Source organism: Polyergus mexicanus, unplaced genomic scaffold (assembly GCF_030449975.1).
Source record: "Polyergus mexicanus isolate NDT 795.1 unplaced genomic scaffold, iyPolMexi1.0 SCAF_13, whole genome shotgun sequence".
Lineage (NCBI taxonomy): Eukaryota > Metazoa > Arthropoda > Insecta > Hymenoptera > Formicidae > Polyergus > Polyergus mexicanus.
In genome coordinates this window covers 1,080,191-1,104,416 of record NW_027223333.1, presented here as the reverse complement: position 1 = coordinate 1,104,416, position 24,226 = coordinate 1,080,191, and the positions used below count along the sequence as shown (strand labels likewise).

Sequence of the window (24,226 nt, the reverse complement as noted above, 5' to 3'; positions counted from 1 at the left end):
AACCGACGGTTAAAATTAGCAGGGTGGCCAACAAAAAATGAAAGTGAAGGAAAACCAAGCATTCATATGATTTCAGTTGGAACTCTGCTAATTTTAACTGTCGGCTCATCTAACGGAACTTGGTGAAATTGGCCCTTAATCGTATTTATATGATCTTAATATGATCAGCAAAGAGGTAACATAAAGTAAAATTTCAAGAAGCGCAAAAATTTGAAGCTTTGAAATCCGCAAAAATATTAAGGAAACATGATCAGCAAAGAGGTAGCATAAGGTAAAATTTCAAGAAGCGCGAAAATTTGAAGCTTTAAAAACCGCGCAAATATCAGGATTTTTTTTTTTTTTTTTTTTTTTGAAGGAAGAGAAAAATGCATTTTGCATTTCCACCGGCCAGTTCGGTGGGATATGCGGGACTCGCATCCGCTAAAAAACTCTCCCTGTAGGGCCAATTTTTGGCTTTCCACCGATATTTACACAAATTTAAATTCTCTAAGGCATCGGGGACATGATAGGCAAAAGACATAATACAACTAAAAACTTCAAATTTGAAATTTTAAAAACTCCAGTTTTATTTTCTTTTTTCATTTACAATATAGTGAAAATTATTATCTAAAAATTAATTGTTCTTACAACTCACCTCTCAATTTTCACAAATGATCACTGTACAACTTATATGAACATCTAAGAAAAAAAAAATCCATACATATATAGAATATATCCATATATATATATATATATGTCTTATATTTCGCAATTGTGCATATTTCAATAAAAATTAGCCAATTAAATTTATATAGAATAGAACTTAACATGTTTATAGCTGTGTAGACTCTGAATATACAAAAATATATTCCATTGTTATTACAATTGTATATACGTACGCGTATTCTTTGTGCTTGTGACAAAAAAACAAGATGCCAAATACATATATCTTATTACAGCAATGTGTGTACAAAGAAACACAATACGGATCATATTGATAAGAAAATATTTTAATATACGATATTGCTGATGATACAAAATGCTAAGATATATCAACTTAATATAAATATACTTAATATAACTCACTTAAAAATTTTGTGGCAAAAAAGAATGCTTATGAATATATCATTGTTTGATAAATCGATTTAGAAAAGTGAGGATTTTAATGGCAAATATTTTTATCAACTTTAGGAATAATTCAGACTTTCAGACTTCTCTATATTGTATATTTTCATAGAAAAAAAATCACAACAAAGTTGTATAAACAAAATAGTATATAGTTTTTCTTTTATCCTCATACTTCCAATTATAAAAATTAAAATGATACAATATATCCATGTAATGCTTTATGTACTTTGTGATGTATCTATCTTGAAGATATAATGGTATTATGTGTGCACATTGGAAGCCCGTTTTTGTTAAAAATAACAAGAACGCGAAATAAATATGAGAACACTAGTACTATAAGAAGACTGTTTGTATGGTCATAAGATCATGTTGTTTTAATTATATGCATAAGTTTGTTAACGAAAGGACCAACTTCCAATACGCGACATATTTTATATGAAGATGAAATAAATTCTTTCTATCGAATAATTAAATGTTTTGTTTCATAAAATATAATGCATTTTGAAAAAAAGATACCGAATTATTTTGTTACAAATGAATAAATCTAATAAAAACGAATTTGATATATAGAAACCCATCACATTTTTATACAATTTGTAATAGTATTAACAAATCTTGTATAATATAGAATGAATTTTCTAGAATCAAAAGCATATATACATAGTCGAGACTTAAATACAGAGGAATCATTTATACTTAATAATTTCTAATAAACAAATTTATATTATCATGTTCAACTCAGTAACTATTTAATCCTGTCATATAATATCACATTCTTCTGTAATCTTTATTGCATAATCATAATGCTTTATTCCACATGCTGAGATTTGTTGTAAATTAATAAACTGTAAATTGTATCAACAAGAAAATATAAATCAATATCTCAATCTAAACTTTCAGTTTTTTAATACTAAAATATGATTAAAAAAAATAAATAAATAAAAAATTGTTCGAGAATAATGGAATATTATTTTAAGAATTATGCAATAAAGAGTGCATTAATATAACTCTTTATCATAATGCTTGCAATATATACAACAAATTTGAGTAAGTTTTACAAAATTCTCTAGGAAATTCAAATAAAGTTTTCATCGAATTTATATGAGAATAACAAGCATATATATATGATAAATAAGTGATAAATGACAATCTTCTGAACAAGTATTTATGTATAAAATGTCTTATGTTATATCAATGTGTCATGTAATATTAACTGCTCAAGTATGTTATAGAGATAATTCAATTTAGAATCAAATCATAAAAAAATTCTTTAATTTCCACGTAAAATTGAAAGAAAGAATATACAATTAAACTGATCGATATTGATATATACATCTTAATGATTAAAATCACTGTAAAGCTCTTTATGATCACATTAAATTACCATAGAGAAAAAATTTTAATTCTTTTTGCGCGCTTTGAAGTTGAAATAGAATGTAGCATGTTATTTTGTCTGTATCAATAATTATTCTAATAAAGAAAAATTGCGAGCATCACCGATGTGAGTTTATATTCACAATTACAAACAATATAACGTACGTCATTCGATCATAATCTAATAAAACAAAAAAAAATTATAGATTTGTGAAAATTTTTCTCAGGTTTTGCTCTATTTTTGCTTTTAATGAAAACAAAATTCTTCCTAGATTATATTATTACGCGAGTAATGCGAGGACATGTATATATCTTATAGTTAGATAAATTGGCTGCATTGATGGAACAAGATGCGATATAAATACAAATATTTGTACATAAACACTACGCGATTGGTCCAATCGTAATTAAACCAATGACACACATATATTTCTCTTTATATTTTTAGTATTCTCTATATAAATTAGATATCATATATATTGTTGCACATCTTCTCACTTAATAATTAGGACATCTTGTGTGTGAGATTTTCCTTTATATATTTCTTTCTTTCTTTTTTCCTTTCAATATTATTACTCATAAAAAACATTTTTTAACTATATTTAGGCAATATTTTGCATATTTATATTATACATAATAAAAAATATAAATTAAGAAAAAAAACGTCTTTTTCTTTACAAATTAAATAAATACAAACAATTTGACGTTATAACATTAATATAGCAAATTCTGGGCAATTTTTAAATATCACCTGTGGAAGGGAAGCACAATTTTTTCTAACTCAGAAATTTTTACAAACATGCGAGATTCAATGCGCAAAATTTATATTATAGAGAAGATTTTACGAGTAGAGCTACACTTGTATCTCGCTAAAATCGTTTCAGAGATAGATTTAGATATATAAGAGATTTAAATATATAGCTCATTTTCTTATATATAACATTCTGTAAAATTCTTTCATTCTTGCAATTTATCTACAAGAATTTTTGTAATTGGCTTTATATTACTTTCACTACTTGTTCATTTCTTGTTTACCCACAATAACTCTGAGACGATCCTAATATAGAGAGGCTTCATCTGCGGATATGACCGGTTCCTCATCGCTCCAGTCGCTGATTGCTAATCCTACTGATCCATGAAAACTTTGTGATCTTGCTACATGGCTAAAATCAAATATAAATATATTTAACATATATGTATAATATATACATTGAATTATGGGTAAATAAAAAAACGCATTTCACATTTTATTTACATATTATCTTATCAAAAGAAAAAAAGCTTTATTAATGCATGTTTATATCGTACAGTCATACATCATAGCTGAAATTGGCTATTTGATCACATTTCAATATTAAATAAACAAAAATTATTAAATAGCTATATATTTACAGTCAATTATAACATTTCGTCGATTATCTGTTATGTGATTATGGCATTATGATTGATAAAATATCAAATGGATAAAAAAAAAGAACGTAAACGTAATATTAAAATAGATAAACGACAAACTAATGCAGAATTAGTGCACACACAGTATTTTTTTTGTCACTTTGAAAATCTCAATTTAAGGAAAACTCTAAGTCAGTGCAATACAAAAAACAAGCATTTGTGTCAGTAAAAAAGTTTCATATTTTTAAGAAGCAAAAGAGATATCTATTAGAGATGTACTTCTCGAGAGAATATATATATATAGCATAAAATATTCAAACAATTTTATGCTACATACCACTTGCATATTTTGCCACACTACTTCTAGATTATCAAGCGCTATTGGTCCTAACAACAATAAAATTATTATCTTGTCAATTAGTTGAATATAATAAAGTAATCTAGATAATGCAAAAGCCCAAAGATATCTTTCTGATAACTTTTGAACTTGTCTGGGAAAATTCCTCTATTATTTCTTCTTTTATACAAAGTTAACTTGGTTTATTACAAACTTACCTCGGTGATAGATTTGTAGTAATAATTTTTTTTGCCAAGCCCGCTTTTCTCCGTCCTTCCATCGCCGCTTTCATAGGATCGTAGCTCTTGCGACGTTTCCAATTTTGCATTTCGACCTCTCGTACATTTGGCGTGGGGGGCTTTTTTAGTTCTTTTGGTTTATTTTTAGGCACCTGTACAAACAGGTTTATTACATATATACGTATATAACATATATACATATACAATCAGTCAAGTAAGAGCGTGTTCGGCACAACTAGCAGTTGGTAAAAAATATCGCCCTAATTCTTTCGTGAGTAAATAGAGAAAGCATTTGCCCTTGATGCGTTGTCAAGAAAGATTCAGTTGACATTGAATTTTTGTCAGAGAATCATCTCCATGCTCATGATATCAAATAGCGCAGTACAGTGAAGAAACCTTTGTTAAGTGAAAAGCACGTGACGAAGCGACTCGCTTGGGCGAAGGACAATATCGACCAAGATTGGAGCAACGTAATTTTTACGGACGCGATGTAAATCCAATTGAGAATGTGTGGGCATACATCAAGCAGAAGCTTCGTGGAAGGAAAGCATTCACTTTGAAGCAGTTAGCTAGGGAAATTCGTCGCATTTGGAGGTCCTTGCTGCATAAATACGGCAAGGACCTCCAAATGCGACGCATTAACTTGGTCGAAAGTCTTGGAGATGCCAGGCAATTATCGATGCCGGTGGTGACTGGACACATTATTAATACAATTGCATCTTTGTTCTGATCGAGTGCAATACACCTACGTATTTGAAAATTTTGTTCAATAAATTTTTCTACGAATTAACCCGAACACGCTGTTACTTGACTGACTGTATATACACATACACATACACATATTATATTTATATCAAAAATATTATATTGAAGAGAAAAATATATATGTATAAAACTTACCATGCTCAAAGTTCTACTAATTCGCACGCCAGATCGTCCAGATTCTGTTCTAGCAACGTTAGAAAAGGTCTCAGATTTGCTACGAGTGTCCTGCGATAAATTTTTAGCTCTGCTCACATTGAAAGATACAGGTTTTATTTGTTGCGGATCCAATTTTATTTTATTACGCAAACTAAAAGAAACGAGACATACATAGAGAAATATTATCAAAGTACAATACTCGAACAGAAGTATATACGCGCGCACATACCTAAATTCTTTATTATATTTAGTACTGGAAATAGGAGATTGTGCCATAGCATGTTCTTCGTCGCTGCTCTCGGTGTCGCTCGGATGGCGCATTCCTTTTAATATATTCTGACGGAGACTGTGACTCGTATCTTCGTCGCTCTCATTCTCAGATTCCAGTGGAGGACGATATCCCGTCATGCGAGCCGACATGGCGGATACAACGTTCTGAGTAGTTTGCAAATAAGATGAGGTTTCCAAGTCACTATCGCTCTCCTAATAGAGAAAATTCAGATTTTATAATTGTGCTTAAGATATATATATGCATTTTATACAATTGTTTGGAGAATTTCATTGAAAAAACTATACAAAAATAAGCAAAAAAATGATCGCAACAATCGAAATTATTAGCGAAAAACTTATGGATTCTTAAGCATGATTAAAAGCATATTTACTCCAAGCTGCGGACTGCTAGGCGGCGGTACTTGATTATCCTCATAACGGTAATCTAATTCATTATCCGACCAGTCGTTTGCTAACGAGAGAGCACCTCCTGTACCGTGAAAACTTGCAGATCTCAACACGGAATTGTCATGGCTGGAATATATATATACACAAATTATGATTGTTAAAAAGAGGGAGGTGGGGGGGGGAGGCAAAACTTTATATATTTACTATATACTCACTTGCCGGAACCGTCCTCGGTACTGTGATGTTTCTTGGTATTGTCCATTAATTTTTTTCTCCCTTCAGCTGCTGCTTTCATCGGATCGTAACTTTTCCGTCTCTTCCAATTTTGAAACTCTACTTCCTTGGATGTGAGAGTGGAATTACTTCTACCAGATTTTTTGTGATCTTTACTTGGCTTTTGATTCGTTTTTTGGCTATTGGGAGGATGCTAAAAAAAACAGGAGGAAAAGGAGAAAATTATATTTACAAAATATCTTATGAGTGTAATATAATTATATAAACGCGACGCTTACATAAATAGACTTCGGAGTTCTCATACTAAATCTTCCGGTATCAGTCCTAGACATAGATGGTGCTCTGAATTTCGTTGATTCTGCTTTTTTCGATGATTCTTTATTGTGCGCTCCAACGCTGTTTGTGCGACTACGATGATAACTTTGTTGCTTGTTCGCAGACACTGCAGTTTTTACTTCCGACTGCGCTCTTCTACGTCTTTCTTCAGGGGTTGTATTCGGTGTTGTGTCGGATTCACAATTTAATCTATAAGAAATATCCATTTAACTCTTAATTTTTTGTTCATATACAAGATGAAGCAGAAAAGTTCTGGAACATCGTATTTTAATAAAGTTTGATAAATTTAATTTATATGATACACACCTTGCTCTTCTTATGCTGAAAGCCCTATTTAATTTGATTCCAGATGAAACTGGTGTCAAAGGAGATTTTCTTTGTTGTTCACCAGTTTCGCTACTACTATCGGAGGCAACAGCAAATTTTCCTCTCGATGATATTCTGTTAATATCGTTACTATTGAAACTACTGCGACGCGATACAAAATTCTGCGATCTTATGTTTCTAATATTCGCATTACTTGATGATCTCTGTATATTAAGATGTCGTTGAAATTCTGGACTGTTTTGTAATATATTAGATGCTTTAATAGATATGTCTTTATCAAAATAACTGGTTCTTTCATGATAATTTGTAGTGCTATTGGATTTTCTCAGCATATATGGACTAAAAATAAATCAACATGCATAAAACATATTAATTTTTTTAAGATTTAATATATGTTTAAAAATTAATGTGTCTACAAAAAGTATGTACCTATTTTCAACACATGTAAAATATCCTATATTTTTCGATTCTGATGACTTTGTCAAGTGCTTAGATCTCTCTAAAATGGGAGAATTAAGAACTTTCGTTGCAGCAACTTTACGGCTCACAATTGGACTATTGGTCAGTTTTGACGTAGGTGGTCTAAGACGGCTTAAGACAGGACTATTTGTGTGCTTGAAATCATCTTCCTTATATTTCATACTATTCTTTCTGGACGTATTAGATTCCGTTGTATCAGAAGCATATTTTTTTCTATATTAGAGAAAAGAAAAGTTTCTTAAAGTGCAGAAAAAAACTCGCTAATCATATCTATATCATACATAGTTATCAAAATTTATATTTGTCAGTGGCAAATAAAAACGTAAAATAAATCAGAATCACCTATCTAGAGAGTTGCTTCTTCTCTCCAAACGAAGAGTCGACGAGACTTGGGACGGGCTGTTCGATACTTCTACATTAGTGTCAACAGTCTTCGATTTGGTTGAACTTAAATATTTTCGGATGCTGCGTCTATTTTCGTTACTATTCGCTCGCCGAAACAACGAGTCGGACAAGCTACCGCGTCTACCTACGACACTATGTACAGGTGTACGCTGTGAACTGTTGGGTGGCGTGTTGTAACTGTTGCTGGTATCGTCATCGGATTCACCGCCGGAGTCTATAATTTGATGTTGACTTGAAACTAAACCAATCCTTTCTTTTATTCGTATGTACGAATCTGTATCCACGTTACTGTCGGATTGTTCCTGCAAGCAAAATAATATAAATTTTTTAGAAAAAGTAATCTGGAAAGACAAAACAATAAAAACATGTATCTTGCTTTTTAAACCTCCAAAAAAGAGAGATGTCTCTTTCGATTTATGTATGTATGTACAAAATTTATTATCCTACTCTCTAAAAAATATCTTATCTCTTAAGATTACATAATGCATACATAACGATTACGTAATCCTCTTTGAGATCTAGCATGAATCGGGGATGGTATCTTGGTGGGACTTAGAGGCGGCGTACGACCTGTTGAACCGCCTATTATCGGAGGTAGTGAATTGTGCTCTGCTACTTGAGTGGCCCATTCCGATATCCAGGCATTATTATCACGAGAAATACTCATCTGCAAAATAAGATTGACATTTTAAATATTTGTGCAAAAAATTATATGCATATATGTGTATATATAAATATTATAGATATTGTTTATCTACCTTGAAATTGTGAACGTACGCCTCATTGCTTTCGTCTTCCGTCAAAACACCGACACTGAAAACTTTGTCGATATCCATTCTCGCTTTTTCTTCATCGGTATAATCTTTATGAATCGTGTACGTCCCAGCCTCGCTCACCGCACCGTCGGAAGTGGCGTCGATATTACTGACATTGAATACCTCCAGATTGGTATCCGCTATATCATCCGCGTTCAGATTCATCGCGTAACTGACGTTCGACGAAGTGCTCTCTCTCTCGTTTGTGTTTCTTATATTAAAATCATCGATGATATAATTCATATTAGATATTTTATTATCTTCGAAATCATTTGCTTCCTCGCACTCGTTAGCAATGTACTCAATATTTTTCGTGTACCGCTTTTCGTTTTCGTCGTCGTCGTAATTGCTAATTTGAACGCGACTTAAATCATTTATCGTTGCGGATCTCTGAGATGTCCAATAGTTGTTTCTATTGGACTCAAGTTCCAAAGAGAGGCTTTGAGGTGACCATTTGTTGCGTCGTACTTTACCATCGCTGGATCTCGTCATTAAATGCTGCTTATTCTGATGATCTACATTTTCATTACCGAACATCTTTGTGCTAGAATGTGCTTTTGAGGAATTCTTCACACCTAAATAACACATATGTATAGTTTAGATCTTGATAAATATCAGACAAAATATAAAAAATAATGAAATTTTATTATTTATAAATACATATGTATATAATTCTTTTTCTTTTCTAAATTGACCTTAAAGATTTCTAATTCAGAGATAATATATACTTGCTAACATATCATATATCTTGTATGTAACTTAAAAATAATATTATCGTAAAAGCAACAATATATATATATAATATATATAAAATTGTTGATATGCATTTATTTCTGGCAGAAAAATCACATAATTTCCAATATAAAAACAGTTATAGCATTAAAGTCATTAATATGTCAGCAGGCTACATCACTCAGAATAGGTAGAAAGTACTTGTAAGGAATATTAAGAAGTTTGAAGAACATGACTTCATCATGACTCATCCATCACATATATTCAATACAATCCATTACAGGATTCACGTTAAAGTCTTTTCATTAGAAAAGATTGCTACCAATTTTTAATTTATATACAACATTATTTTCATCAATAAAATTTAATTTTTTTAATTTAAAGTAAAATAATCGAAACATGCACATATAACATAAAACTATCATTTTAAAAAAATTTGAAACATATTAGTGTTTTGATATTATTTAATTTAATCTTTAAAATAAAAAACAAAATAAAAAATGATTTATTAATAAATTTACCTAATTGTTTAAATCTTTCTGCTAATTGGTCAGTTTTTCGCTTCGTATCATCCTCGCTACTAAAGTAACCTTCCGAATGAGTGCTAGAAACTTTCTGCTTTTGCCCCAAATTTGGAGATAGTATAGTGCTCGGCTTCTTTATTTTTACTTCTACCTAAAAATATATAGCTTTACAATATATATAAATATCAAAATATTTTAATAGAAGATTTAACGTTATGCTTAAATCACACAATACCAAGATATTACATTAAGAATGATAATTTATAAAATTAATAGATAATTTTATTCTTCAGGATGTTTTGAAAGTAACTATATATCTATTTTAAATATAAAAAAATAAATGTTAACAAATGAATTTTTTTTCATCAGAGATATATCATTAGGAGAATTGAAGAAGGTTTTTGATTACAAGATTAGAAGAGTTAAAGTTTGTTTATTTTTGCATGCTTGTGGAGGACACTTCCAACATCTTTTGTGAAGAGACTAATTTGCTAATAATGTTTGATAAATGTTTTTCCTAGATATTTGAAATAAGTGTATAGTGTTATTTTCTGAACACCCTGTATGATATAATATAAAGAAAGCAAACGGAAGAAAAGATTTATAAAAGAGACTCATGAGTCTCTCTCTCTCTCTCTCTGTAACGCATTTTTAAATATATAAAATACATTACTTACAAAATGTCAAAAATGACATATACAGATTTTTTAATACCTTGGACGTAGAGAGATTCCGTTTGTGCCTCGCGTTGTACCTCTCGAACAGATTCTGATACCTAGCTGTGTCCACTTCTTTGTTGTTACCAAAATCGATGGTGAAGGCTAACGGAGTCTGAGATATCCTCGACGATTCGATTTCGCAATCGGCGATCGGAGTCGCTCGTGACAAATTCGCGGCGGTGTCCTCGCGTTTTTCTTCCTCTGCGTTTTTACCGTTGCAGGGAGCACGAGCACGAGGCTCGTCGCTCGTCGATTCCTCGTTGTCATTTCTTACATCAACGTCGCCGGAACCTACCGATGAATCCGCCGCAGTGAGGCCGATGTCAGCCTCTCTGGACGATGTCACCTCCGTCACTTCCACGTTCATTTCCATTTAACATGCCAGTTGTAAACATTCGTGAATGATCGAGTAGCGTGGATCCGTCTTCTTGAATCGTCGAAGCCACTCTCTCTTTCTACGAGGCCATCGCGCGACAGGTTCCGGATCCCGGATGCGAAACACGATATAGCATACACGAGATTCCTTTGACACTTCGACACAGGTGCGTCTACTGTCTACTGTACTATACATACGCAATTGTCTGCCATTGCTGCCATTGACCATCGTTGACGGCCGAAAATGTCAACATCCATTGCCGACAACTGATCAACGCTAAAATTACTTCACACAGATCATATTCTTCTTTATAAAAATAGATTGAAAATTGATCAATCAGAATAAAGAAATTTTAGTCTCTTTTGTTCTGATTGGTTAAATTTCAAAACTTTTGTACCAAACATTTCTATCAATTTTTTATGCTCAATGACGATAAGGTTTTTAGGGAGAGAACAAAAAGAGATAGATGCGCGTGCATGAATCTAATCACATGGCGACAATCGAAAAGCATTGGCTTGTATGGTTGGAGCATGATATTATAGCAGCCAGCTACAGTAAATACATAGTAAATTGAAAATGAAGGGGCCTTCTAAAGTATATCAAATTTTATTCATTATTTAGAAACATTAATTAAATTTAATCCGTATTATTTTTTTATATATTACTTAATTTATAGATCTTAAATTTAAATATGTGTTATATGTATATAACTTTTTATTTGATTATTTGATCATAGAAATGTTTGTGTGTAGCTGTCTCTCTTGCATTAAAAAGAGAAAAATTCAAGAAATAAAAATTTAATAAAATAAATTGAATAATTTCAGTTGAGCAAGATAAAATATGCTGAGCATAATGATTCTTTCAATGAGAAAGTAGAAGAGGAAGAAGTAGAAAAGGAAGAAATAGAAAAGGAAGAAGTACAGCTAGACAATTGTAAGATTGAATCTCCTATAATGAATCGAGAAAAGAAGAGAAAGAAAGTGACTGAAGATGAATTAAGTGAAGCTGTTACTAAAAAAAAGTTCAAAAATGGTCTTTATAAGCAGCCAACAGTTGAAGAACTCAATCAGCTTAGGGAAACCGAGAATTTATTCCATTCAAATTTGTTCCGGCTTCAAATTGAAGAGATTCTCAATGAAGTAAAGCTTAAAACTAAATACAAAGCATTATTTGAAATTTGGTTCAAGAAGTTGAAAGCAACAATTGAATCTATTGAGGAGACTGAAGAAATTCCAGTTAGTAATACAATCTATGTTATTTATGTAAAATGTAATGTCATAAAATATTAAATAATTTGTTATATATTAATTTTTCAGCTTGTAAATAATAATGTGAGTGATAAATTGGACATTTATATTCCTGCACCGCATGTGCCAGAAGAAACTAGAGGTGTTTTCAAGTTTTTAAAACCATCTAACATTAGTGTGATTGGATCTTATAATTCGGAATGTATTCTTGGGCCTACCGTTACTGTGGATATAATGGTAGAAATGCCAGCTGGTTTATTTCGCAAACAAGATTATCAGAATTACATATATTTTAGAAAAAGAGCAACATATCTGGCGTTTATAACATCAGTTATAGGGAGCGATCTTGCAGAAAGTAAAAAATTTATCGGCGATGATTTAAGACTTTCCTTAAAACTTCGGCCTAGTGGAAAATTGAACAAAAAGATAGATGTAGTAATACACACATCTCTGCAGGAAACTAGTTTTAAACTAAACAGATTTTTGCCAGAAAAAAATAGTGTCAGACCAGCATGGTATTTTGATAAGAAATCTTTGGTCGATGGTAAGTCTATACAGACAATAAATGTAAAATTATTTATTGTATAATTTTATGTCTTTCTCATATTTTATTTTAGCCACAGCATCTTTACCACCTACCCCTCGCTATAATTCTTTAGTACTGCATGATTTAGTAATGTCAAATATAAATTCTGAGATGGCGCAAGCAATAAGAGAATATCCCAATTTAAGGGACGGTATAATCTTGCTGAAAATTTGGTTGCATCAACGCGAATTGAGTAAAGGATATGACGGCTTTACCGGTCACATTGTCACAATGTTTGTGATTTATCTTTTACGAATGAAAAAACTTAATACATTTATGAGTAGTTATCAAGTTGTGCGGAATGTCTGGATTTGCTTAGGTATCTTGAAAAACTATTAAATAAACAACACTATTTTTTTTTGTATTATGTTCTGTTCGAGATAATAATTATATTTATTTAAAATAGCACAGGGAAATTGGTGCAAGGATGGAATCAGCATGTGCAAGGACAAAGATAATCAGAAACAAGTCTCTCATTATCACAACTATTATGATTGTGTATTTCTTGATAGTACCGGCTATCACAATTTTGCTGCGAATCTGTCGAAGGATACTTTTGCGTGGGTGCAGAGAGAAGCAGATCTTTGTTTGAATCATTTGGATAGTATACATATGGACAATTTTCAAGCACTTTTTATGCGAAGTGTACCATTTCATAAAGCATTTGATCAAATCTTATGGTAATTTGTATGAAGAAATTCTATATAAATTTTTATAGAGAGACTGCTAAATATATTTTAATAATTTATTATTTCTGTATATAGTTTCCAGAACAAGACAATTTTAGAAAAAATCCTTGAAAAATCTAGCATTGACGACAAAATCAATTACGGACCTGATAAACGTAATCAAGTGATCAAACTACTTGTTGAAGTTTTAAAGAAAGGTCTAGAACACAGAATTAATCGATTGTGTATATTACCCAATGTACCTAAGGAATGGGAATGCAGCCAAGATATCCCAGATGATACTGGAAAGCTCATTATTGGATTAGAATTGAATCCTGAAATATGTTTTGGCATTGTGGACAAAGGACCTGAAGCAAATTTACCAGAAGTAAGCAAAAACAGTTAAAATAACGTCTAAAACAATAAAACAATATTTATAAACAGTAGTTTTTATTATATTATATATTATTAAATTACTATATCATATACGACAAAAATAAAATTGTTTGTATTGCTTTACAGGCAGTCGACTTTAGAAATTTTTGGGGCGTCAAGTCTGAATTACGTAGATTTAAAGATGGTTCCATTCGTGAGGCTGTAGTTTGGTCAAAAGGCAAATCTTTCGCACACAAGAGAATAATATGTAAAAAAATAATAGCATTTTTATTAAAAACAAAGTTTAATATTTTGAAAGATCAATATTTGTATGTTGCGGATCAAGTGGAAGATTTGCTGAAGTTGCACAAGGTAATTTCACAATTATTATGAATTATGAATTATGGAAATGTTTATATTTAAAGACATAATTTTGTGTTCAATTAACGCGTTTGCTCGTCAATTGTTATCATTACCTCTAGATATTTTGTGTAAATCATGATTTATGTTTTCTAGTACAAAATAACACATTTCGTATATGGCACTGGTGAAGAAGCTACGCTAAAGGCTTTACAAGCTTTTAATATCTTGGAGAAGAATTTGATGTCACTGAATGATATGCCTCTGACGATTAACGGTGTTCATGGCTCGAGTCCAATTTTTCGATACACGGAAGTCTTTCCGCCGCTTGCTACCGTTCATCGGAGCATCAATGATATCACTGAGGACAAAAATTGTTTGATCCTTTCGAAAAAAATCACAAAATGCCCCGCGTATGTTCACGCGCTCGATGCGACATTACAATTATCGATCAGTGGAAAGTGGCCTGAGGAATTGGAAGCTATTAGAAAAACGAAAACGGCATTTCACATACAAATCGCGGATTGCCTTAGAAAGCAATATCAACTGAAAGCACAAGCCAATCCCTCTTATGTTGATGTGTATCAGGTATCGTATAATAATAATAAATAGATATATTATGTATTAAGGGAATATTGTTATAATATTCCTAATATACATTGTACAATAATTATACAGTAAATAAATATATATTGTGTATGATATCTTATACTACAATATAATATATAATCTTACGTTTTTCTTGAGAATAAAAAAATTTCTTTTTGTTAGGACGGATTTGTTTTCCGGTTAAGAGTAGCGCATCAAAAGGAAATCGCTTTAGTGAAGCAAGTCAAGGAAGATGGAGTGATTAAATACAAAGATAATGAAGAATCTATTGAATTGGAAAATAAATTATTCCATTTACCAAAATTGAGCAGCGCTTTGCATGGGTAAGAATTGATGAGCCTAATAGTTGTTAGAATAATTTGTAACAAATGTATGGGGAACTGGAATCCCTTATTTCTGAAAACAACATTCCTTTCTGGATGATTCAATTGTTTGACTTAGATTTAATTCTAAGAAAATATCAACTAAAATTCCTTGACATAAGAAACACATGCGCGGGTTATTGTAATTAATAATAGAATATATAAAAGATTTTTTACATGAAAAATTATATTTTTATAAACGTAAAACCCGTGATGTGTCAAAAGTTCAATAAAATTTACTGACAATTGAATAAAGAATATATCTATAACAATTTATACTACGATAAATAAACTCTGCACAATAAATATAATAAACATGGGCAGCATATTATATATCTTCACCTTTCACTTTCATAGATTGCATTCTCAACAACCATCGTTTGGTCCCGCTTGCTGTTTAGCAAAACGGTGGCTATCGGCACAACTGTTGGATGATACTCATGTACCGGAAGTTGTAGTTGAATTGCTTATGGCATCGATATATCTGACACCAGAACCTTATAAACCTGCTCAGATGCCGCAAGTGGCATTTCTACGATTTTTGGAAGTTGTTGCAAGATCTCATTGGAATACCGATCCTGTCATTGTTAATTTCAATGGCGAAATGACCAGTGAGTTTTGACATCTTTATATATTTTTAATTTTTTATTGTAAGCATAAATATATATTTTTTCTAACAAATTAATCATTATAAAATAATTACTTAACTGAAATAATTAATTGATACAGATATCACAATCTTTTTTACGTATATGTTATCGTTTTTGGATTTATTAAATGAAATTAATTTCAATTAAATAAATTAATTGAAATAATATATATTAATACATTATATTAAATTTTCCAGAAGAAGAAATCTCCGCCATAGAAATGTTATTTAATACAACTCGCGCTTCGCTACCACCTTTATTTGTATCTACCCCTTATGATCAGCAGAAATCCTTGTGGACAAGGAAAGCACCGTCTCAATTGATCTTAAATCGAATGAGTATACTTGCGAAGGAATCATTGAAACTATTTGACGATTTATTGTTCAATAATACAGTTCTGGATATAAAACCTATATTTCGTCCTTCGCTAAAAGAATACGATTGTTTGTTATATCTGAAAACAAATATGAATCCTAGAAGACTGCAGGCGGTCGATGTATCCAATAACGCGGAAATCGTCGATCTACATCCATACAAAGCACATTCACTTCAAAAAATTCCAGTTACAGACTTTGATCCTGTACAATGTTTCCTGAAAGATCTAAGAGTTAGTATTTTAGACAACTAACAATTAACAAGCGATTGTACTAAATTGTATGAAAGTATACGCGCACTTTTAAAAAAACAAAAGAAAGAGAAAAAAAACATTCATATTATCGCAATTTAAATTATTGCGATATTTAATCATTATCTGCATTTCACATGTTTTTCTTTTATTTCTCCAGGACGGTTACGGTGACTATGCCTTATTTTTCCATGATACTTATGGTGGTACGGTAATCGGGGTTTTATTGAAACCTGCTGCTCTCGAATATAAAGATTTTAAAGTGGCAGATGTCGATTGCAGGAAACGAAACGGCCATGGTAAACTCGTTTTAAATGTATCGGCAATGATCGAAGATTTTTATGTTTTGGGAAAAGGTATTATACGCGCAATCAATGTTCCGAGTAAAGGATTGTCCTTGACGACATCACAAGCGAGTACGTAAATACAGTTAAAACTCGAAAATTCTTTTCGAGATTAATAAGATGTATAATCTATTGTAAATATAGAAAAAATAAATATGTTCTATTACAAAGAAACTGAAGAGATATATATACATATTAAAACACCGTGAAAATATAACTCTTGCTTGCTACATCTACTGATTATTTTTATAATAAAAAAGACAAAAGTAATAAAGCTATATATATTATTCAATTTGAATAAAAGGGTTATTTCCCAATCCTGCTTCTATCACTATACAGAAAAGAAATAAAAATACATGAGCGATACTTGCGTGCGAACTCTATGAGCTCCATTTTCATTATCAAGCACTGAATCATAATACAATCTAGCTGGAATGATTAACGTACGAGTAAATACATCTTTACTTGTGTTTTAGCCTTCAATCCAAGGCCGGTGTTAAATGAATGCATGACTGGAAATACATGTTGATAGAATATCCTTTCTCATTAATCTTGCTGTATATTTCTAAAAAATATGTCTTTTTTTTTACTTCAAATTACTTCGAACTAAGGTAATAAATAAATCAATTAATAAATATTAGAGCACACACAACATACACAATAAATCAAAAATAATAAAACTGTAGTAAAATAATAAGATTCTAAATTTACACACACACACACACACGTGTTGTGTTGTGTATATGTATATATATTATAATACATATAAGAAATAATCTTTATATTATGGTGGTACAATAGCATCTTCTACAATATATGGAGTTTTACAATTATATTTACTCAATACTTGTTTGTATGTACTTGCTAAATAGAAGTACCTAACCTAACACATTTGATACAAAATATGTTTTAGTTTTATACACTTTGATGTTGTCATGTGTGATGACATTGAAAGCGAGAAAATAACCAAATATGTGTAAATCATCTTGTATATTATATCATAATAATGAATTATTTAATTAAAATTTAAAAAACAGTGCATATATATGTATGCATTTTTTTTTTTTTTTTTCTTTAAAATTGTATTATTTGTCATTCAAATATAGTCATATATCATTTGGACATAATTTGCAAGAAAATAGATGCAAATAATCTTTGTAAATTATATCATAATGATGAATGATTTAATTAAAATAAAGAAAAGTGCAATATATAAACATATATATATGCATTTTGTATTTTTTACTTTAATTGAATCATTTGTTATTCAAACATAGGCATTTATCATTTGGACATAATTGTTTATTTTCTTAAAGTGTGGAATAAACACGAGCATAAAAGCTATGATATTTGGAGCAAATATATATAAATTGATGGAAATGGCATCGTTAATTCAATTGTGATTAGGACTGGTGCAAGATGCAACCATTCGAATGCAGCGATAAATGCATAGTTCTTTTCGATCAAGATTAAACAATAGATGAAAGACATACCTGAAATATGTTTGTATTGTACTGTATGTAGAATATTCTAGACTTAATAAACCATTTCTCTTTTTTTCCCCTTATCTATGAAAATTTATTCACATAGAAGAAAGATAGTGACTTGATGAAGACCGAAAAATACAAATGACATGATCTATAATAATGCGTAATTCAATTTTGCTGCTTAATCGGATTGCAGAATATCTTCTTGGAAAGACTATACTGGTTGCTTCGATAATTGAAGAAGGTGTCATCAGCCGCAATGTCTATCTTCCTGCAGGAACATGGTTTGATCCAAATCGAGGAACGATCATCAACGGACCAAAATGACTGACAAACTATCCTGCTCCCCTAAACACACTTCCGTACTTTAAGAAATATTACTAATGATGCTAAAGAGAATTAAAGTCTCATATATAAAATATTTAATATATTTATTTGTACAATGAATATAAAATGTCTTGCTATGTACAATCATAAATTTTTATTCGAAATCGTATGTATGTTTTCTTGCATAATATAGAAATATATTAACCAACAAATGTTAACCCAGAATATAAATTTGCTACCTGTTTACCAATAAGGATCGTATCTCTGTGTTAAGTTTTTTAATCACTATATCGTCGGCCGCGTAACTTCCGGTTTTTAAAAGAGAATCGCGTTCCTTCCTCAATGCCTGCAACCGGTCATTGTACTCTTCTGATTTGTCAGACTTGATTTTATTATCATTGCAAGAAATTTTAGAGTAAACGTCATTAATTGTAAATATTTGATTGTAATCTTTCGGAGCGAAGGGTTTTTTCGGCTTGATCACATCAATCTCTTTCTGAAGTTCCTTTAGCAAGATTTGATCATTATTTAAAGCTCTTGTGTCTAAAATTTCGGTCAGACTGAAAAATGAGATTTTGTATTTCATCATATTATTATAAGATATCAAAATATATAAATAAAGGAGATTCTATATCTACTAGATTATGTTTAAATAAAATTGATTTTTGTAACAAATTTGAAATTAATTTTCCAAGATATATTTAATACTGATGATAATTGCAAAGTCATGAAAAATGATGTTCTTCTTCCATATTTTTGCTTCAATTCGATTATGAATTTGGAGATTTTATTATAAATATTTTCGATTAAAATGAGACATTCTGAACAAATAAGATTAATTGACATAACATACTCCACATTTTTCAGCTCTTCTTTACTATTCTTGATTTGAACTTGCATGGCTTGTTGATGATCTACTTTTATTTTGTGTATTTCACGAACTGCTTTTCCCCATTGTTCTTTAAAAAATGATTTTCCCTTTTGGGCATTGTCCAATTTTTCTTCGAGAATTTTTAATTCTTGCAATAAAGACGCTGTTTGATCCTTAGTTAAAGATGCCTTTTGATACATTTGCAATTCATCTGCCTGTTTACTTGTTGATGATTTCAGACTTTCATTTTCATACAATAATATTTCTACTTCTGCTTCTAAAGCAATTTTCTTCTCTTCTAATTTGGTGATCTGCGATATTATATATGTATATTGTATAACTTAACAATCGAATAAATTTATAATCGAAAAAAAATTTTCTAAAAAAAAAGTAAAAATACAATTGCCAAGTACATAAGTATCCAAACCTATATACATAAAATAAAAGCTTAAAAAAATAAAAAACTGTAAAAAAATTAATTTTTCAAAAATAGATATAAAATAGGATAAGTTGCAATCGAAAGATTTTATCAACAAAAAATAACAAGTTCCATTGTTAGATTTTTTTATTAGCACATTAATGTTTGAAATATTTTAATTGAAAATATGATTGATAAGAAATTCTGAATAAAGAAAAGCTGTAAAGCTCGATAGAAAATGAGACGAACTTAGTCAATGTCGACCTATCATTATGTACTTATATACTCTATTGTATCTCTTGATAATATCTCTAAGATAAATGAAAAACACAGAAGCAGAAGTGTATAAATATTATATACTTTACAAACCTTTGATGTAAGATCATTTTGCATCGTGTCCAAGGAATCTTTAAGCTCTTGTAACTTAGTTTCATATCTCCATTGTAAATCTTCGTTTGCTTTAATTAATCTGGTCTCGTTTTCTAGGCTTTTTAATCTGCGCGTTCTTAAATCTTCCGTAGCATTATTTAAGCTGTTAGCTAGTATCTTACATTGTTCGACGCTACATGCGAGTTTCGATTCTAGATTCTCTTTTTGTTTTTGCCATTCCTCACTCAATATGTTCAGATGTCGTTCTTCCTTTCTCTTAAGCTACAATATATATTACATTTAAATAACATTTCATTAAACAAATATTATTATCATTTTATTATTTACCTCAGCTTTAAACATTTCCTTCTGTCGTTCCTTCCAAGTTTCAAGCTCATCTACTATTTTATATGCTAAGCTGTCATCTAATATTGGTGGGCCTAGATTTTTACCTTTTAAAAAATATATCATATTACCATTCAATAACAGTATATTATTAAAATAAACATTAAAGAATTATATATTGTAAAACCAAATATTACAAAGGAATTTAGTGAGTTAAACATAAATTTTTACCAATAGTTTCTTTTTTTAATATAAAGTACGGTCCACGATTCTCTAGTTTAAGTAAAATGTCTATTTCACCAATTTTACATTGATTTGTATCGTACAGAGGTAATTTATATTGACACTCAGGCTGAAAAAGATTTCTATTTTAATTTTTATTATTTTATAAACGTTTTTCTGTAAATACAACAGTAATATTACCTTATCCTCATAAAATAAAGGTTTTACATCAAGCGTCGATAGCGATAATAGTTCAGCGCTTCCGTTCGTATCATACATACTGATCTTTGGTGGGAAAGATTTTAATAATTGTTTTATTTCGTCTGGCGTAGATATAAAATGAAATTGGCATCCAATTTCTTGTAATTTAACTTTTTCACCAGATAAAGCTGGCATTGTCGCATGTATCATTGACGTGATATCGGCTTTTGGATGATGAAATCTATGAGAAGAGATCATATATCACATAAAGTTTTAAAAAAAATAATTTTTAAAATAAAAATGTTAGATTGTTCAAAAAAACATATTTAATTAAACAAACCGAAATTCAATTTGACGTCCAGATAATTTTGTAGATACCAATGTTATTGCCGCAAGTGAAATATATAGACAATAACAATGGTAAGATTCTATAGATTTGAAATCGTTATTAATGCAGTTGCAGGATATCGCATTACATGAGCGTGAATATGTAATTTTATCCAGTTGATGTTTCACGCATTGACAATCAGACTGTTCATTTATAATTTTGCATTCTGTTGCACCCAATAGTTTCACTTCACGAGATGTATTTTTGAAATTAAATTTTCCAAAATCGCCGCTAGGATTTCTATGAGATTCTATCTCTGGACATCTCTAAAAAGAATCCGTCATTTTAAATTTTATATGTAAATATTATATATATTGATGTAAAGCGATATTTTATAGATAGATGTTTGTATAAACACATAATCGCTGTAAGATAATAATTATTGACAGGATGAAGAAATTTCTATTCTACCTGACTGATATTATTTGTATTTTCTTCATTATGATATTGAATACAAGATATTATAGGACTAGGACTTATTATTATATCAGAATCACGCACAATGTCAATTTTACTTCCAGTATATTGCAGTTCAAATTGTAAATCAAGATAGGATTTTTGATGTTGGTTTTCAATGGGTTTCTCTATTGCATCTAGTTTAGTTAGAAAACATCGTTCATGTAAAATAATATTCGCGTTTGTAGTATATTTGAGAAATTCTTGCAGACTGTCCACAGGTATTAGTGATTGCAGATTAACCAATGATTCAGCTATTATACTATCTTCATATTTCAAAAATATTAAAAAATGTGGCTTTGATTGTAGGTAATATTTTAATACATTCAAAGAACTTTGTATTTTCACTACCACTTTTTCATGAAAAATACAAGATTTTTCAAATTCTATATTGAACGGTTTCAGTTCTACATCATTTTCTAAAACTCGATATAAAAAACGCACAACACCATGATTGCTTAGAGGTTCAGGTAATAACAGATGTAAGTTCTCTGTACATGTGGCTGTGATACTCAATAAGAATAATTTGCAACAGATATTTGGAGGGCCCACTTGAATCAATTGCTTATCAGGATGCAAATAAGGTATTATTTTATCACTTTGCAAAATGACTTCATTTTCTGTCATCAAATTGTTTATCTGTGAGATGATACAATTTGATGATAAATATTTAATGTATATTTCATGTAGTTAATTACAAGTCAACAATGATTCATATTATAATGTTAATATTTTACTTAGTATAATTAAACTAAAACTACATTAATCATATAAAATAAAAATATAACATTATACTTTACCTCTATCATTGAGTTTGAATCTGTATTTTTTCTATTTTCAACTCTTAATGTGAGAAGTAATTCAGGTTTTTGTATTTTAAGATCATTCTTTAATCCCAACAATTTGTGCCAATTTGCCTTTGGACTTAAATCTCCATGTTTAAATATTATGTGCGCAGAACGTATACTTAGCAGAACATACCCAATTCTTTCCTTAGCCTTGTTCTCTTTAAAAGTAAAGCATTCTAATTTTAATGGAGTTTGTCCTGATCGCATTCTATAAATTAAATACAAAATAAAATATATATTGTACTTTATTCAATTCTTAGGATTATAATAGTATAATAGTAACCTTATATAAAGTAAAATATTTACTTTCTTAATGCAGTTTTAGTGGTCTCCCAAATCAAGTCAGTCGCATATTGTGGATTTGAACTTGCCTCTATCTTGTCAGTTTCTAGAGAATGTCCATTTAAGGTTCCAATCAATAATGTTGGTTGTAAAACTTGTTCGAAACCCTTTCCTACATTATATATGTATACAATATATGATAGTATATGATTGCATAATTGTAATAATTCGTACACGAAATTCTTTTTTTGGATTTAAAATTTATTTAAAATTTACATATAAATATTTTTATTTATAAAAAATCTATTCACATATTTTTTGTAATATTAATATAAATTCTATAGTTTCTTTTATAATGAATAAATTTATAGTTCTCTTCTTTTTTTTTTTTTAAAGAAGCTCATTTTAATTGCAATAATTATAAAAATAAATCAGTAATTTCGAAAACACTTTTATTTTAGAAATTGAAATTGCTTGTAAATACTCAAAGATAATAATTTAGATATATCTACATAATAAGATATCTTACCTTCTTTTATGCTTAAAATAATTTGCACATCAGATTCAACCGCTTCTATCATATTTCGTTATGTTTCATAAAAAATATTATATATAAAATATAACAAATTCCCCGGCAAATATATCGTTATACAAATATTTACGCACTCTCCGAGATTCAAATCCGCTGCCATGGAAACGGATTCGTGTAAACACAAAGAAAGATATTTCGTTAGATAGGTATTTTCTTCGCATACAGAGAATATGAATAGATAGAAAAATATCAAAAAATTTGTTTAATATTTAGTCCAATAGTAATATAATTTCTGTCCATAAATAATTAATCGAAAATGACTTTGCAAATTATAGAAAACGCTGCCTCTGAAAAAAAATCAAGCGATAAATGAACATTGTAAGATATCACAGTATATACTTTTGTCATGCGAGGCTGACATCTTCAGCTAGTCTGTAGATATACATACTTTGTGTATACACACATGTGACCTTATTTTTCATTGGGCCAAACCGGTAAGCCGTGCATGCGCACTTTTGAGCAGTTACTCACAAAAAAAAGGCAACTATCATTTTCTTTCCCACTTCCTTCCGACATGTTTTTCTATCGGGAAACAAAGGCATTCCCTTTCCATTTATATATGTTTTAAGGGCGTTACTCCTCTCAAGCTCCTGTCTGA

The 24,226-nt window shown here is 30.1% G+C and overlaps 3 protein-coding genes and 1 long non-coding RNA gene across 9 annotated transcripts; 2 read left to right on the top strand and 2 right to left on the bottom strand.

The window, feature by feature from the left end:
- Positions 1–541: 541 nt before the first annotated feature.
- LOC138938765 (uncharacterized protein DDB_G0287625) lies at positions 542–11,173 on the bottom strand. Of its 2 annotated transcripts, XM_070306003.1 has the most exons (15): positions 10,616–11,173; positions 9,899–10,052; positions 8,589–9,220; positions 8,321–8,497; positions 7,768–8,132; positions 7,375–7,638; positions 6,925–7,284; positions 6,561–6,807; positions 6,264–6,475; positions 6,033–6,174; positions 5,600–5,853; positions 5,350–5,521; positions 4,429–4,601; positions 4,211–4,260; positions 3,556–3,644 (listed from the first exon to the last, which is right to left on the bottom strand). In XM_070306003.1, the coding sequence occupies exons 1-14, from the start codon at positions 10,991–10,993 to the stop codon at positions 4,245–4,247; spliced, it is 3,546 nt and encodes a 1,181-aa protein (XP_070162104.1). In that variant the 5' UTR covers positions 10,994–11,173; the 3' UTR covers positions 3,556–3,644; positions 4,211–4,244. The 2 variants fall into 2 exon arrangements, with proteins under 2 accessions (XP_070162103.1, XP_070162104.1); XM_070306002.1 differs by lacking the exon at positions 4,211–4,260 and having other exon boundaries at positions 542–3,644.
- Positions 11,009–17,065, top strand: Mat89ba (nucleolar protein 6 Mat89Ba). 2 transcript variants are annotated; one of them, XM_070306005.1, is made up of 12 exons: positions 11,009–11,162; positions 11,821–12,231; positions 12,313–12,787; positions 12,861–13,148; positions 13,236–13,509; positions 13,594–13,885; positions 14,020–14,244; positions 14,389–14,820; positions 15,004–15,164; positions 15,561–15,814; positions 16,051–16,460; positions 16,639–17,064. In XM_070306005.1, the coding sequence occupies exons 2-12, from the start codon at positions 11,950–11,952 to the stop codon at positions 16,900–16,902; spliced, it is 3,357 nt and encodes a 1,118-aa protein (XP_070162106.1). In that variant the 5' UTR covers positions 11,009–11,162; positions 11,821–11,949; the 3' UTR covers positions 16,903–17,064. The 2 variants fall into 2 exon arrangements, with proteins under 2 accessions (XP_070162106.1, XP_070162105.1); XM_070306004.1 differs by lacking the exon at positions 11,009–11,162 and adding an exon at positions 11,444–11,590 and having other exon boundaries at positions 16,639–17,065.
- On the bottom strand, positions 16,000–24,145 carry Rha (rha). Of its 3 annotated transcripts, none has more exons than XR_011447752.1 (12): positions 24,017–24,145; positions 23,566–23,915; positions 23,061–23,208; positions 22,707–22,962; positions 21,403–21,716; positions 21,063–21,303; positions 20,871–20,991; positions 20,643–20,746; positions 20,295–20,576; positions 19,490–19,818; positions 18,316–19,196; positions 16,000–17,387 (listed from the first exon to the last, which is right to left on the bottom strand). XR_011447752.1 is itself a non-coding variant. In XM_070306006.1 (11 exons), exons 2-11 carry the CDS (start codon positions 23,615–23,617, stop codon positions 18,872–18,874), a joined length of 2,172 nt encoding a protein of 723 aa, XP_070162107.1. In that variant the 5' UTR covers positions 23,618–23,915; positions 24,017–24,145; the 3' UTR covers positions 18,070–18,871. The 3 variants fall into 3 exon arrangements, 1 of the variants encoding a protein (XP_070162107.1); XR_011447753.1 differs by lacking the exon at positions 24,017–24,145 and adding an exon at positions 23,968–23,987 and having other exon boundaries at positions 23,566–23,721; XM_070306006.1 differs by lacking the exon at positions 16,000–17,387 and having other exon boundaries at positions 18,070–19,196.
- LOC138938770 (uncharacterized) lies at positions 17,268–18,844 on the top strand. 2 transcript variants are annotated; one of them, XR_011447755.1, is made up of 3 exons: positions 17,268–17,433; positions 18,139–18,338; positions 18,506–18,844. It is a non-coding gene; the product is annotated as an uncharacterized lncRNA (long non-coding RNA). The 2 variants fall into 2 exon arrangements; XR_011447754.1 differs by having other exon boundaries at positions 18,100–18,338.
- Positions 24,146–24,226: the final 81 nt, after the last annotated feature.

What these genes read in the sequence shown, in the direction of transcription:
- LOC138938765 (XM_070306002.1), bottom strand. Translation starts at nt 10,993, where the DNA reads ATGGAAATGAACGTGGAAGTGACGGAGGTGACATCGTCCAGAGAGGCT. An exon ending in TTAGTAGAACTTTGAGCATG is followed by an intron (nt 4,602 to 5,349) that starts GTAAGTTTTATA and finishes CTGTTTGTACAG; the next exon opens with GTGCCTAAAAATAAACCAAA. An exon ending in ACTACAAATCTATCACCGAG is followed by an intron (nt 3,645 to 4,428) that starts GTAAGTTTGTAA and finishes ATTTGATTTTAG; the next exon opens with CCATGTAGCAAGATCACAAA.
- Mat89ba (XM_070306004.1), top strand. An exon ending in TAAGAAATCTTTGGTCGATG is followed by an intron (nt 12,788 to 12,860) that starts GTAAGTCTATAC and finishes ATTTTATTTTAG; the next exon opens with CCACAGCATCTTTACCACCT. An exon ending in CTTATGTTGATGTGTATCAG is followed by an intron (nt 14,821 to 15,003) that starts GTATCGTATAAT and finishes TCTTTTTGTTAG; the next exon opens with GACGGATTTGTTTTCCGGTT.
- Rha (XM_070306006.1), bottom strand. Translation starts at nt 23,617, where the DNA reads ATGATAGAAGCGGTTGAATCTGATGTGCAAATTATTTTAAGCATAAAA. An exon ending in GGACGTCAAATTGAATTTCG is followed by an intron (nt 21,304 to 21,402) that starts GTTTGTTTAATT and finishes CTCTTCTCATAG; the next exon opens with ATTTCATCATCCAAAAGCCG. An exon ending in AAAATGATCTTACATCAAAG is followed by an intron (nt 19,819 to 20,294) that starts GTTTGTAAAGTA and finishes ATAATATCGCAG; the next exon opens with ATCACCAAATTAGAAGAGAA.